Genomic DNA, 14,320 nt, shown 5'->3' on the forward strand with positions numbered 1-14,320 from the left:
AATGAATGAATGTTAACTATGTAATATGATCCAAAAAAAAACTGTTTTAAGGAATCATATAAAAATACATAGAAGGGTGATACCTCAAGATATCAAAAATATTTTTTTAAAGCTTAACACTATGTAATTTGCAGAAACACTATTTTCACATAATCTTCCAGGATATGGAACTTTATTTATTAATTTTCTCCTGAGAATTTATTTTATTAAAGTTCTGTTGATTTTTAAAATATTATTAGTTTATATACAATATTATATTAGTTATATTAGTTTCAGGTATACAATACAGTGATTCGACATTTTTATAACTTACTTACAATGTGATCACTCCACAAACTCTAGTAATCATGTGTCACCATGCAAATTTATCACAATATTATTGACTTTATTCTTCTTCACCTTTCACCCATCCCCTCACAACACCTTCCTCTGGTAACCATACCTGTTTCTATGAGTCTGTTTTTATTTTTTTTGTTCTTTTGTTGTTGTTTTTACTTTATTTTTTTAAAAATATATTTTATTGATTTTTTTGCAGAGAGGAAGGGAGAGAGAGAGAGAGAGAGAGTTAGAAACATCGATGAGAGAGAAACATCGATCAGCTGCCTCCTGCACATCTCCCACTGGAGATGTGCCCGCAACCAAGGTACATGCCCTTGACCGGAATTGAACCTGGGACCCCTCAGTCCACAGGCGACGCTCCATCCACTGAGCCAAACCGGTTTCGGCTGTTGTTGTTTTTAGATTCAACATATAAGTGAAAGTATATGGCTAAAATGAGTATTTTTTAATTTTTGGGTGGGGGAGAGAGAGAGAGAGAGAAGAGAAACATTGATTGGTTGCCTCCCGCACACACCCCAACCTAGCATTAAACCTGCAACCTGGGCATGTGCCCTGACCAGGAATCAAACCAAACCTGAGACCCTTTGGAACCACGCCAGCCAGGGCTAAAATTAGATTTTAAGTGATTATTTGTTGTAATTGTATGTGGTTATTTCCCATTTGTCCTGTTTGATCAACACACTGCCCAACAGAAATATAATGCAGGCCACACATATAATTTTAAGTGTTCTAATAGCCACAGGTAAAAAAAATAGAAAGACATAGATGAAGTTAATTTTAATAATATAGTTTTTAACCCAATACATAAAAAATGTTATCATCTCTACATGTAATGAATATAAAAATTTATAAGATATTTTACATTTTTTTTCTTTTTATACTGTTTGAAATCCAGCATATATGTTACATTTACAACACATCTCAGTTCAGACTGAAATAGTGACACATGCCTAATGGTTGCTGTATGAAACAGCATAGCCCTTGATTATCTGTCCCCCATCTTCTCTGCTCTGTGCCCTGGGAAGCTGACTTCTAGGGTTGCATCACCCAGGTGCCTTGCCCTCGGGTCTCCAGATGGCTTTGGGCTACAGAAGATACCATTAAAAGATGGAACTGCCTGGCCAGTGTGGCTCAGTTGGTTGGGCATCATCCTATGCACCAAGAGATTACCGGTTTGATTGCCAATCAGGGTCAGGTTTTTGGCTTGATCCCCCAGGCCTTGATGTTTCTCTCTCTCTCTCTCCCTTTCCCTGAAATCAATAAAAACATATATATACATATATATATATATTTTTTTTTAAAAAGATGGGACTATGGGAAGAGAATGTAGTCCAGTTCTTTCAACTCTGACTATGATCCCTTCAAAAGAACAAAGCAAAAGCCCACATCTGGGGTGCTGCAGTACCTCTAGTTAAGGCCGAAGTGGCCTCTCTTCATTGCTAAGCGCTTGCCTGGTTCTGGTAGCCCTGATCATTCTTGTCCTAGTGGGCCTAAGAGCTGCCTCTGGGAGTCCTGCCTTCGCTTGTGGGTTTACTTAACCCTGCCCAAACCTCTGTAAATAACCTTTTATTGACTATGCTATCTGTTTCCAGGACATTGAACCAAGTCTCGAATGAACTATTGTTATGGTCTAAGCCAGCCGTGGGCAAACTACGGCCTGCAGATCCGGCCCGTTTGAAATGAATAAAACTATTGAAAAAAAAGACCGTACCCTTTTATGTAATGATGTTTACTTTGAATCTATATTAGTTCACACAAACACTCCATCCATGCTTTTGTTCCGGCCCTCCGGTCCAGTTTAAGAACCCATTGTGGCCCTCGAGTCAAAAAGTTTGCCCACCCCTGGCTCTTATTAGATTTTCCTTGATGTCAATTACAGTATTTAAAGTATTAATTCTTATACATAGGTATTCATGCCTGGCCATCAGTAACTTTGTTTTCTTAAATTAAAAAAAAGTATTTAGCTTATTGGTAACAGATGAATTTTTTAGAATTGGAAGATTACTTAATGCCACGGTTCTCAACCTGAGGTAGTGAGGAGTGTGTCAGAGTAATTTCTGTGTTTGGGATCTTTCTGTGTGCAAGTGCCAGGGGCGGGGAAATAAAATCAAAGTGGCTTAGGCAAGTTGGGGGAAGAGGTAGAGAGCTTGCATGTTCAAATAACTGGGAATCCCAAAAGCAGAACTGGGCCCAGGGCTCCTCTTGCCATCTCTCAGCTTGCTCTGCCTTCAGGTTGGGTCTATCACCGGCTGCTTCTTCCCGTTGGGAAACGCGATGGCTGCCCTGGCTCAGGACCCCAGAGGAAATGAGCACGCCTCTCTCTGGCTGGCCTGGCAGCAACACTGTAATTAGTCACTGATCGGATTATTCATCATTTCTAGTGGGGGTGAGGGTGGGGGGCTATGAACTGGAATGACTTAATTAACCAGTGGTGGCCATTTCCCTCCCCATGAAAAAGTGGGTTGTAGGGCCCAACCACACCAGAATCAATAACAGGGTCTACGTGTGAGAAAGGTAGTTCCCCCAAGAAAGATCAAGAGATGTTCACTACAATGCATAGCTCCATTCCCTGTCCCTACCAAGCAATTCTGATCGGTCTTTCTTAAAGCATCAGGTTTTCTAGGGTTCAGACAAGAATGGTTGGTGGTCAAGTAAAATCAAAGCAACATTAAAATATTCCAGAATTTAAATGGATACTTCATTTAGCTGCAGTCAGCAGAAGGTGGAAAGCGTGTGTGGATAGCCAGAGGCGGTTCAAAATGTACTCATGAACACAGTAATTAGGAGTGCCCCATTGAAAGACGCCTGCTAGACTAGCTAGCATTACACACACCAACAAAAACAGGGGAAATGGTGGGAAAGGATGGCATACTGAGATGTGAAAGGGATATTTAAAAAGAGGCAGCATTTTCTATCAACAATAAAGGAAAAAAACAATTTAAAAGAGCATTTTTGTTGTTTTATAAATCCTCAGCTGCGGATATTTTTCCCATTGATTTTTTTTTTTTTTTGAGAGTGGAAGGGAGGCGGAAATTAATTCTGAGATGGGTTAAGGGATTCTTTTCAAGACACTTTATTTTTTAAAATATATTTTTACTGATTTCAGAGTGGAAGGGAGAGGGAGAGACAGATAGAAACATCAATGATGAGAGAGAATTAATGATTGGCTGCCTACCCCACCCTCGGGATTGAGCCCGAATGTGCCCCGCCTGGGAATCCAGCCCTGACCTCCTGGGTCACAGGTCCACCACTGAGCCACACCGGCTGCAGGGAAGACACTGTAGCAGTGAGCAGCCGTGGGGCTGGGGTCCACATCCAGGACCATCTGACTTTGCTTTGGCAGAAGAAGCATTAAAGAGAGAAAAGCTCACACGGCGGAGAGGAGCAAGTGAGGCAAACCTAAGGGAGCCAGGAGGAAAGTCAGAGGGAGAGACAGGGCTTGCCAGGACCCCCTCCCCGGCGAGGCCCTGGAGCTCCCAGTCCCCTCCTCCCCTCGCTAGGACACCCCGTTTCACGCCCGAGAGAACCAAGGCTCAGGGCGAGTAAATCTTCCTGTTTTCCCCTCCCCACAATGGAAAGTCCTTTTGGGGCCACAATCAGAGATAAGGCTCCCAAGGAAAACATCTGGGAAAGATAAGACAGGAAAGTAACTAGCGTATCTCTCAGCTAATGACTTAAAATACAGGTTATTTTTGTTTTGTTGTCTCGAGAGCATATTTAAACACAGCGTAGCAATAGGTAAGCGAGACTCCCCTGCCAGCGGGTAGAGAGAGCTTGGCGATTTCCTAACACGATCGCGGCCTTCCCCTCCCGGCCGTGTATCATCCTGCGGCTCCGTCTTCCTCGCGGGAGCGGAGAACCCGAAGGGCGAGGGGCCCGCGGAGCCCCCACCCGCTTCTGCCGGAGGAAGAGCGGAGGCGCCTCCTGGCATCTGCTTGGGGCTTAGGATGGACTCAGTCGTCCTCGGAGCTCCCTTTGATCGCGATCCGTTGAAGCTAGTTTCCCGGTGGCCGGCGGGTCCCAGGGGCCGGTGCGTGGCTATTACACCTCGCGAGCGCCCAGGCAGGAGGGACGCCGCCGCCGCCGCCCGGGCCCAATCCCGCCGCTGGGGCGGGAAGGCGGGAAACCGGCGGACTCCCGGGCCGGCTTTCCCGTAAGCGCAGGACTCGGCGGCCACAAGCCGGCGGCAGCCGGGTCACCCCGCCCTGACCTTGGAGCCACTCGGAAGCGCGTCTGTCACGCCCGGGTCCCGGTCCCAGCCCCGCCGCGGGCGGGGATCGGGTGTTGGATTCATCCGAGACCTCAACCCTATCAGGAGCCAGCGGCTCCATCAGCTCAGGGGGGTGGCGGCCGCTGTGTGAACAGCGCCGGCCATTTGGGGAGAAGGGGGGCGGGAAAGATGGGGAGACGGAGGGGGAACCCCGGGGGAGCGCCGGGCGCGGGGCCGCGGGCGCGGGAAGGCCGGGCGCCCCGAGGCCCCCCGGCGCGGCCCGAGCGCGCTCCCAGACACCGCGCGGCTCGTCGCGTTCGCAGCCGCTGCGTCACGGCCTCCTCGGCCGCTCATTGGGCGAGCCTGTCCAATCACGTGACTCCAGCATGGCGTATAAATAAGGGCGAGGAGAAGGCGGTGGTCCGCCATTTCGTGGACGCCGGGGAGGTGCGGGGACCTGTGGAGCCGGGCGGAGGGGAGCCGAGGAGCCGTCCGAGGGTGTGTGGACTTGAGCCGCCGCGTTTCTCACTCCAGATCTCGGTAAGAGGCCGGGTCCGAAGGAGGGAAGCGGGAAGTGGGACGTAGCAGGGCCGAGGTGGGGCCGGGCCCCATGGCGGCGCCAGATGGAGACAAAGGGCCGCCGCCGCCATTTTGTGACGTGCGGCGCGGGCGGCGGCGGGCTGGCAGCCCACCGGGCGGGCCCGGCCTGGAGGGAGGAAGGGGTTCGTGGGCCTTTGTGGGGGGATGCGCCGGGGGTGAGGTTGCCCGAGGATCAAGGCAGAGGGGGAGCTGGTAACTGAGTCGTACGCCAGGCCGCGCGGCCTTTCAATTTATGGCGCCTTTTTTTTTCCGCCCCACGTTTTCTGAAGCTCCCAGGGTTTTTGTCCCTGGGTTCTAGCCAGGCTGGGATTGCGGCCTGGGCGGGCTGGAAGGGGCCCATGGAGGCAAAAAAGCGGACATCATGTAGTAGATTCAATAATAAGGAATTAATTCATAAAAAGACTGGAAGTCTCGATCCACAGGAAGTGGTTTCTGTATTCACATTTTCATGTAATTTGAATTCGACTCCACTTTTTTACTCCTTGAACCCAGCCTCTTTTTTTTTTTTTTAACCCATCTTCTGTGGGCAGCATTGTTTTTGTAGCTGCGTCCCGGTAGCCCGTCGGCCTGAAGCTGGTCGCAGGGAGGTTTTTTTTGTTTGTTTTTTTAAATCGGTCTGCAGCCGTGGTTTGCTCTCACCTCCCGGGCACAGGGCGGGGTCACGCCAATAGGATGTGTCTGGGCTGGTTTTTTAATCGGATTAAGCCGAGCGGGGGAAGAACCGGGTTGTGAATGGTCCTTACACCGAGTGTTGAGGCCGCTCTTTGCAGCCATTGAAACCGGCCTCGGGTGGTGGGGGCCGTGGCCCGGCCCGGGCGGCTCCAGTGGCTCAGCCCCAGCCCCTAACGTGCGGCTCGTTCACCTGCCTCGGACATTTCATAATAGACGGGGTCGGGATGCATGCCCTTCAGTCTCATTTAACGGAGAAATGGGTGTTTCGAGGGTGGTAGTTTTACTTAGGTTTTTAGTATTTTGGCGGTCTTTCCTAAGGGTCTGTTTCTCACTGTATGTAGATTATTTGGTTAAATCTTGCATATTTTGGTTTTGTCTTTTATTTTTACAGAAATGCATCGTGATTCCTGTCCATTGGACTGTAAGGTTTATGTGGGAAATCTTGGAAACAACGGTAACAAGACTGAGTTGGAGCGGGCGTTTGGCTATTATGGGCCCCTCAGGAGTGTGTGGGTTGCTAGAAACCCTCCCGGCTTTGCTTTCGTGGAGTTTGAAGATCCCCGAGATGCAGCCGATGCTGTCCGAGAGCTAGATGGGAGGTAATTTAATCGTTGATTTAAATAATGTCGCTTAAAGTTTTTAATGTTTAAAAATCTCTGGGATAATGGTTCCGACTGGCTTCTTGGTTATCTGAAATGGATGTTACTGGAAATTTGTGTACACCTTTCTTTGCGATAAAAAAAAGGACCGAACAGTTTTAGTGGAGATACGTAGGAGGATTCTTTTTATTCAGCTGGTCATTGAGGAAAATAATTAGGTTTAATGGTCAATTCTTGATGGGTGGACGGCTGCATCCAAAAAATGGTCAAAACATGTTAATCTAAATTCTCTGCAGTGTCAACTGTTGTCACCTTTGAGTTGATTCTAAAACAGCTGTGGAATCATATTTTCTTTAAGAATAGCCCTGTATTGATAATTGTAGCTGGATGGTGCTTTCGTGGGGTGTATTGCACCGTTATCTTTAACTGTTTGGAGTGCTGCTTTTAGGAAGTCTGGCTTGTATAGCAGTTGCCCAGCTGGTGCTAATGCCAAGTCTTAATAGCGAGCAGGTGTTGCCCCTTCTATTTGGTTGGCATTTGGAACCATTGGATTTCAATCCTAAAATTAAATGTTTGGAGGGTTGGCTGTTTATCCAAGCCAGATTGCAGAAACACATTTTCAGGGTTGCGCCTCTTCCCAGTCACTGTGGCTCAATCTGAATATAATGGCTGTTGGAATTTTTTATGTCAACTATTGTGTGATAATTGAGGGAGAGGGTGATGTAAAATAAAATGGCCAAATGTCCTATTCATTGCTGTTACATGGGCAGGGGTGGAGTAGAGACCAGCAAATATAGTATAAGATGCGTAAACAAGCGATGGGACCTCAGGAAGGAATCACACAGGATGTATAGATCAACTAGTTCTGTAAGGATTAGCCTGCATGTTTTCACACTTAAATTACAACTGCTAACAAATTAACATTGAGCCCAGTGATCAGACTGACTCTTAACAAAACAATAAAATGTAAGGAAGTTAGTTTCCTTTAAGAAAAAAAAAGGGAACCAAAACCTGTTTTGGCATTAAGGATTCTGCAGGCATTCAAATGTATTCTTAACGAGAAGTGCTTTTTGCTTTAATAAACATCTTCTAGAAAGTCAGTTTGGCTGCTTTAAATGTAATAATGCTTTTGTCTCCCTAGAACACTATGTGGCTGCCGAGTAAGAGTGGAACTGTCGAATGGTGAAAAGAGAAGTCGAAATCGAGGCCCGCCTCCCTCTTGGGGTCGTCGCCCTCGAGATGATTATCGGCGAAGGAGTCCTCCACCTCGCCGCAGGTACTTGAGAGAGAGCGTGACTAGAGGTATTGGTGTAATGGAGTAGGTAATAGGAGCAGGTACTTCTCTCAAAGTTTGTTGGTGGGTTTTAAATGTATTGTGAAGAACCGGAGGTTTTTATGAAGCATTTGCTGGGTGTAGTTTGGGGTATGTGAGTTGTGCTGAGTGTTGGCTTTTGTCTTTAGGTTCATGTTGGTAGTCAGTAACTTCTATCTTGGATCTATCTTCTAGTTCATCTTCTAGTTGCATCTTTCCAAGTCTTCCCTTATACTTCAATTTAGGCCTTTTTCCATTTCTTGACTCCATAATGACAAACATTACATTCAACTCTAGCTCTTCACCAAAAAATGTGTTTCTATTAGCACGATGGTAATATTTATCAATCAGGCAGCTGTTTTAATGTTACAACTGGTAAAATAGAAATCTTTCTGAAACTAACTTAAGTCACTGACCAATAAAGGGGGCTATAAAAGTAATCCCAGTCATCTATTCTTCATACCCAAATAGGAGAGAGAGCAGTTTTTTTATAATTGACAGTGGCATCATTCTTGGACCAGGCAGTGTTGTCTGGATGCTAAGTCCACATCTCCTCAAATCTCCAAAATAGTTTCTGAAGGACTGAATTTACCTCTTAAAGGTGAGTGAAGTCCTAGGAGATAGGAGTTCAAAATCTTGCCCCTTTTGCTGTTTTGAAAAACAACACACTGTTGCCCATCATAATAGAGTATTTGTTAGCTAATAGATGGTTGTACTGATGGCTTGTCTTTTTTCATTTTTTTTGTGCTTTTTGGTCCATCTATTAATAAAAATGAACCCCGTTACAGAGTCACCATCATGTCTCTTCTCACCACCCTCTGAGTCTGCATTAGCCAGTCAACTAGCCCTTTCAGCGTCATGTGACCAGCGCGCCCCATTCAGCTTGGCTGGTGTCGTTTCACATGACCCAGGCATGGCCAGTCGTCAGGTTGCACCGCCCTTTGGTTCCCGAGCATGCTGTTTTCTCTCAGCCTTCTCTCCAACCTTAACCAAATCGGCAGCAGCCACCTCGACCGCCCACACATTCCTGGCCAATCAGCTCAGCTGTTTATTTACCAAATGTCTTCACAACAACTACAGCAGCAGCCTTCGGCTAACAAAAAAGCAGGAAAAATCCACAACACCCCCTTCGCCAACCAACTAAATCCAACGCAACATCTGGCAAAACCTTTTCAGCAAATTCTTCCTGGCCGTCAGTCCGGCAGCCTCACCTCACCATTTCTAGCTTGTTGAAACCCAAAACTAGTAAGTTTTTCCTGCTTATACAGTTTACTGCTGGTTAAAATAAGGAGTAAGCGGCTTAAAGTAATTCTTTTTTTCTGGATCAAAGGCTGGCTGTGCATAATTGAATGGTAATGTACATATATATTGCTTGAATAAAACTTTTAAGGGTGATAGGGAACTCATAATGTAACTAGACCTTCAAGTGAAACTTATTTGCATGTGTGAGATGCCAAACTAAAAATTTTAATTACTAACAGATTTAGCTTTCCTTTCTAGCAAAAATTTGACTCCTATCACCTTTAAATGGTTTTACTAACAGTTTTCAAAATTTTAAAATTTTGGGGGTGAAGTGGGCCAAGAGCTAAGGTAATTTTGATAAGTCTAAACACACCCTTAAATGTGACGATCACAAATGCAGTTCTAATGTAGCACTTAATGGCATCAATATTTACACCTAGCGCGTTTTCACAATTACACTATCCACCTGGTACCTAAGTCTTGTCATGGACTTACAGGTTTGCATGGGTTCCAAATACTGGTTTATGGTACTGTTTTTGGAACTACTTGTGGGACTACATTTTGGTGTGGTGTTTTGGGTAGTGAAGTTAGTTTGACATGAAGTTTTGCATTGGACAGATCTGCTGTGAAGCATTCTTTGTTAAAGTGAGTCCATGGTTGGAATACCTGCTTTTCACTTGAGCTTTTGGTTCCTTAATCCTTCTGTGCCTTTTTTTTTTCTTTTCTTTTTTTTTTTTTTTTTTTTTTTTTTGGACGATGGGTGCCAGTTCTTCGGCACATTCACTGGGCCCAACAGTGAGATTGAAAAGTTGGGAAATGCCTCACGCCATAAATACTAGTTGACAGTTAGCCTAACTTTCTTGTTTCTGCTTTTAGATCTCCAAGACGGAGAAGCTTCTCCCGTAGCCGGAGCAGGTAAATGACTTTTTCGGCCACAGTCTCAGAAATGGCAGTGTTGTTTGCTATTCGTATGCTGTTTTCTAAATGACTTGGTTATGGTAATGGATCTTGTAATGAATTTTTAGTAATAAAGTGTTACATAGAACCAGTATTTAGTAGAATTAACTAACTTTGTTTTCAAAGACTTATTGGAAATATTTATTGTTTATGGTCCTGAATGGTCCCATTTTTCTTTTGCCTCTGTCTGTAGGTCCCTTTCCAGAGATAGGAGAAGAGAGAGATCACTGTCTCGGGAGAGAAATCATAAGCCGTCTCGATCCTTCTCTAGGTCTCGGAGGTAAGATCTTTAATGATGAGCTAGTTAAGACCTTGTATGCCTAACATACTAAAACCGCAAATAGGTCTAACTAAGCCATTTTTATATAATTTTCTCCCATAAAAATTTTTTGATGTTTTGTCACTGTCACCAAGTTACAGATGGAACCTGTTTTTCTGCTTTTGTTTTTTTTTAGCCGATCTAGGTCAAATGAAAGGAAATAGAAGACCAGTTTGCAAGATGAGTGGTGTACAGGAAATAACTTCATTTGACAGGAGTATGTACAGAAAATTCAAGTTTTGTTTGAGACTTCATAAGCTTGGTGCATTTTTAAGATGTTTTAGCTGTTCACATTTGTTTGTCTTGGAACAGTGACACACAAAGATGTAATTCTCTATGGTTTGAAATGGATCATATGAGGCATGTAATATCAAGAATTGTTACTTTACAATGTTCCCTTAAGCAAAATTGAATTTGCTTTGAACTTCAGTCTTGCGTAGACTGATATTAAACCTCTTAACTTCTGCCCAGCTAAAGTGTGATGTTGAATATTGTGGAAACAAAACTGGCAAAAATTGGATTTAAGACTTTCCATAGCTGTGACCTAATATGCAGCTATAGTTGGACAGGCAGTCTTCAAAAGCTGCTGTGAACACACGCCAGCAGCTAAAAATTTAAAGCTGCACCCTTAAACTAGATTAGAGGTTTAAAAAAATCCAACTAGTCTTTACACTGGGCAGATGTTGTCCCGTTGGTGTAGAATCTAAGAAGTTTTAAGAAAGTTAGCTTACCTTTGCTTTTGGTCATAAATTTCTTAAGTGATTGCTATATATGAATACATGGCTATTGGTAACATTCTTCACTTGGAAGTTTGCGACTATTCAAGATACCAGTGTCCTGCCAGCTTAAGGATACATTGTAGAGCTGAACTTTGAGTTACTGTGCAAAATTTTTTTTCATGCTGTCATTTGTAATATGTTTTGTGAGAATCCTTGGGATTAAAGTTTTGGTTACAAATTGTTGTTTAACCTGAAAGCCTGTTTTTCCTTGCAAAACTAAAATGTGTGAGCTTGGTATCAAGTTCAGGTATAACATTCCTATTGGAAGCCATACTTATATTTTCTTGTAAAGTGCTTTTGAATTAATAAATAATAGCATAACTGTAATAGTCAAACCCACTATTACCATAGTTCTTGTCCCATGGAAAGCAGTTGGTTACACAAATCTTCTAAGAAACAAAATTGAGGCTTTTGAAGTGAAGGGGATTTCTGGTTGTCACTTAAGTGATCGTTCTTAAGTTTTTTCCTTAGACTTACTCAGTGACCAACATTTTAAAGGTTAGCATCCTAGTACATTATAACCCAAAGTTGTCCATAAAAAGGCTTTTAGCATTAGCATGAGAACTTTCCACAAAGCTTTAAAAATTGCTTCCATTTTATTTTCCATGATTTGAGGTGTTGCATGGGAATTCTAAATTGCTCCATTATAATGTAAAATTCACTATATGGTTCAAATGTAACAGTGCAGACTTGAATACGGAGGCATGCATAACCTTCCTCTTAGAAATAGAGGAGCTGTAATTTCTAAATTTTGTGCAATTAGATTAAACCATAATGCAACAGTCTTGTGGTTTAGTTTCCTTAAATGTGCTATTTTATGACAGTTTTGGATTATCCTGACTTTAATATGACAGAAGTTATTGAGTTGAATCTATAAGGCTATACACATATACTGTAAGAGGATTTAATTGATTTTTAGAGAGGAAGGAAGAGAGAAACAAATATCAGTTGTCCACCTATGGACAAACCTGGACATGTTCCTTGACCAGGATTCAAACAGAATGATGCTCATCCAATGAGCCGCACCAGCCAGCGCTCTGAGGATATCTTTTTTTTTTAAATACATTTTATTGAATTTTTATAGAGAGGAAGGGAGAGGGATAGAGAGAAACATTGATCAGCTGCCTCCTGCACACTCCCCACCGGGGATATGCCCGCAACCAAGGCACATGCCCCTGACCAGAATCGAACCTGGGACCCCTGAGTCCGCAGGCTGATGCTCTATCCGCTGAGCCAAACCGGTCAGAGCTCTATGAGGATATCTTAAAAGATTAGGTCCTAAACAGGAATTTCCCTTGGTCCTTAACCTTTCATGCAAATATCAGGGGGGAGAGTCTGTGTGTCACAAGGGAGAATTGGTATCACTGACGTTCAGTATGAGCCTTGTTACAGAAGACATTTAAGATTACCTGATTTGCTGGAAGCTCTGGGCCTTATTGTCTTGGCATTTCCTCATAGCCTAAATACAGTTCCTGTTGGGAACAAAGCAAGATAGCTAAAAAGTCATGGAAGTAATATGGTGTGTCAATAATTGCACTGCTGTTATAAATGGGCATTTATATGGCCTTTTGGGCAGTATACAACTTCCACAGTCTTAAGATAGAAGGGTTTCTGTAAAAAGGTTAATAAATTACGGGTATAATGTGGCTAATGGAGAAATTGAGATATAGTCAACCTTGGAGTTACCCAAATTTTCAATCACTTAAAAGCCCTAGCACAATTTTTATGGCTTGCAAAAAATACGGAAGATAGAAAGTATTAAACCTCTTACATTGTACATTTAGATTGTGGCTTTCAAAAGTTCTAATGTTACTATAATTTTAAAAATTACAAGTCCCATTAGCCAGTTGGATCATGCGTCCTTAGTCACATGATAAAGCAGTCACTAAAACTGACCTGTGGTGTAATGACTACAGATGTTAACTAGAGGGCACTCGTGATCATTTAAGGGAACAGTTATAGTTGGTTTTTATAGTTTCAGTAATATGTAACAATCTGGTTCTCGGCTTATTGTGGGTTACTGCTGAACTCCATGTCTTAAGCAGAAAGGTGAAGACAGATAATTTTGATAAAGTGTATCTATTGTTAATGTATTTTGAAAAGATGGTGTGATCAGTAAATGGCATCCCTACCAAAGTAGTTAGATATACCCATGTCTGGGTGGGAAGTCCTGGTTGCTTTTTATTATAGAGCTATGGTTCATATTAGTAGAATGTTGGTTTTTTTCATCAGGAGTAGCATTGATCATATAAATTTTTCAAAGTATACATAGCCCGATTCCAGGCTCATTGGCTCAATTTTTCACACTTGTGTTATTTGGAAGATTTCTCCCAGGTGATAAAATTCCTGGTTATAATGCTGATTTAGTGCTTTGTCTAAATGTGCTTTTATTTTTCAGAATTCTGAACATGATTTAGTTGCTAGATCTAGTTGGTGATATCTTCCAGTCGTATATTTTTGTACTGGACTGTTGCCTTCTGGTTTTCCATTTTCTGGGGGTAAGGGGACATGAAAGATTTTTATAATTAAAGTAGCTGAAGAAAAAACTGGGTTGGAGTATATTTTTATTGAAGCAGTCTGATAGTGTTAAATAATGATTTTATAGTCCACAAATTCTATCCTATTTTAAGACTCATCGGATACCTCAAAAGAATTGAACTAGCACATTTTTAGGTTCTGAGAAGAGATTGGAAATTTGACAAATTTAGTATAGCTGTTTAATTTTTTTCATGCAACTTTGCCCTAATTGCAGAAATTCATATTACATTATTTAGACATCACTTAGTATCCCAGTTCTTTCTCTTCAATTATCTGGAACACAAAGCATGTTGTTCTCAGACCAATATCAAATAGGTGTGTAGAATATCACTTTTAATCTTGAATCTGACCTACATTAAAGCACTGTGTATGATTATTTTACTAAAGTCTTAGAATATGGCCATTAGTGCCTTTACTCAGTATATGTACAAGGAAGTGAAAATCTCTGGAAACATTGATACTTTGCTTCCTTGTGGCCATCACTTAAAGAGGAAAGAGGTCCTAAGCCCTAGCAGGTTTGGCTCAGTGGGTAGAGCGTTGGCCTGCAGACTGAAGGGTCCCGCATTAAATTCTAGTCAAGGGCGCATGCCTGGGTTGCTGCCTGGATCCCCAGTAGGGGGCGTGTAGGAGGCAGCCAATCAATGATTCTCATCATTGATGTTTCTGTCTCTTCCTCTCCGAAATCAATAAACATTTTTTTAAAAAACTCTATATAAAAGATTAATATGCAAAGTGTCCGCTTGGGAGTTGGAC

General features: G+C 42.9%; 1 protein-coding gene across 1 annotated transcript; it reads left to right on the forward strand.

Moving 5' to 3' along the window:
* The first annotated feature begins 4,968 nt into the window (after nt 1-4,968).
* On the forward strand, nt 4,969-11,814 carry SRSF3 (serine and arginine rich splicing factor 3). The gene is made up of 6 exons (XM_081094248.1): nt 4,969-5,089; nt 6,213-6,420; nt 7,562-7,696; nt 9,851-9,889; nt 10,125-10,211; nt 10,387-11,814. Exons 2-6 carry the CDS (start codon nt 6,215-6,217, stop codon nt 10,412-10,414), a joined length of 495 nt encoding a protein of 164 aa, XP_080950374.1. The 5' UTR covers nt 4,969-5,089; nt 6,213-6,214; the 3' UTR covers nt 10,415-11,814.
* The last annotated feature ends 2,506 nt before the right edge of the window (nt 11,815-14,320 follow it).

The sequence above is a fragment of the Myotis nattereri genome (genome assembly GCF_964212035.1).
Source record: "Myotis nattereri genome assembly, chromosome: 6".
Classification (NCBI taxonomy): domain Eukaryota; kingdom Metazoa; phylum Chordata; class Mammalia; order Chiroptera; family Vespertilionidae; genus Myotis; species Myotis nattereri.

Excerpts from the sequence above, each read along its gene's own strand:
- SRSF3 (XM_081094248.1), top strand. The coding sequence starts at position 6,215 with ATGCATCGTGATTCCTGTCCATTGGACTGTAAGGTTTATGTGGGAAAT. Across the intron at positions 9,890-10,124 it reads TTCTCCCGTAGCCGGAGCAG|GTCCCTTTCCAGAGATAGGA; the intron begins GTAAATGACTTT and ends CTCTGTCTGTAG. Across the intron at positions 10,212-10,386 it reads TCCTTCTCTAGGTCTCGGAG|CCGATCTAGGTCAAATGAAA; the intron begins GTAAGATCTTTA and ends GTTTTTTTTTAG.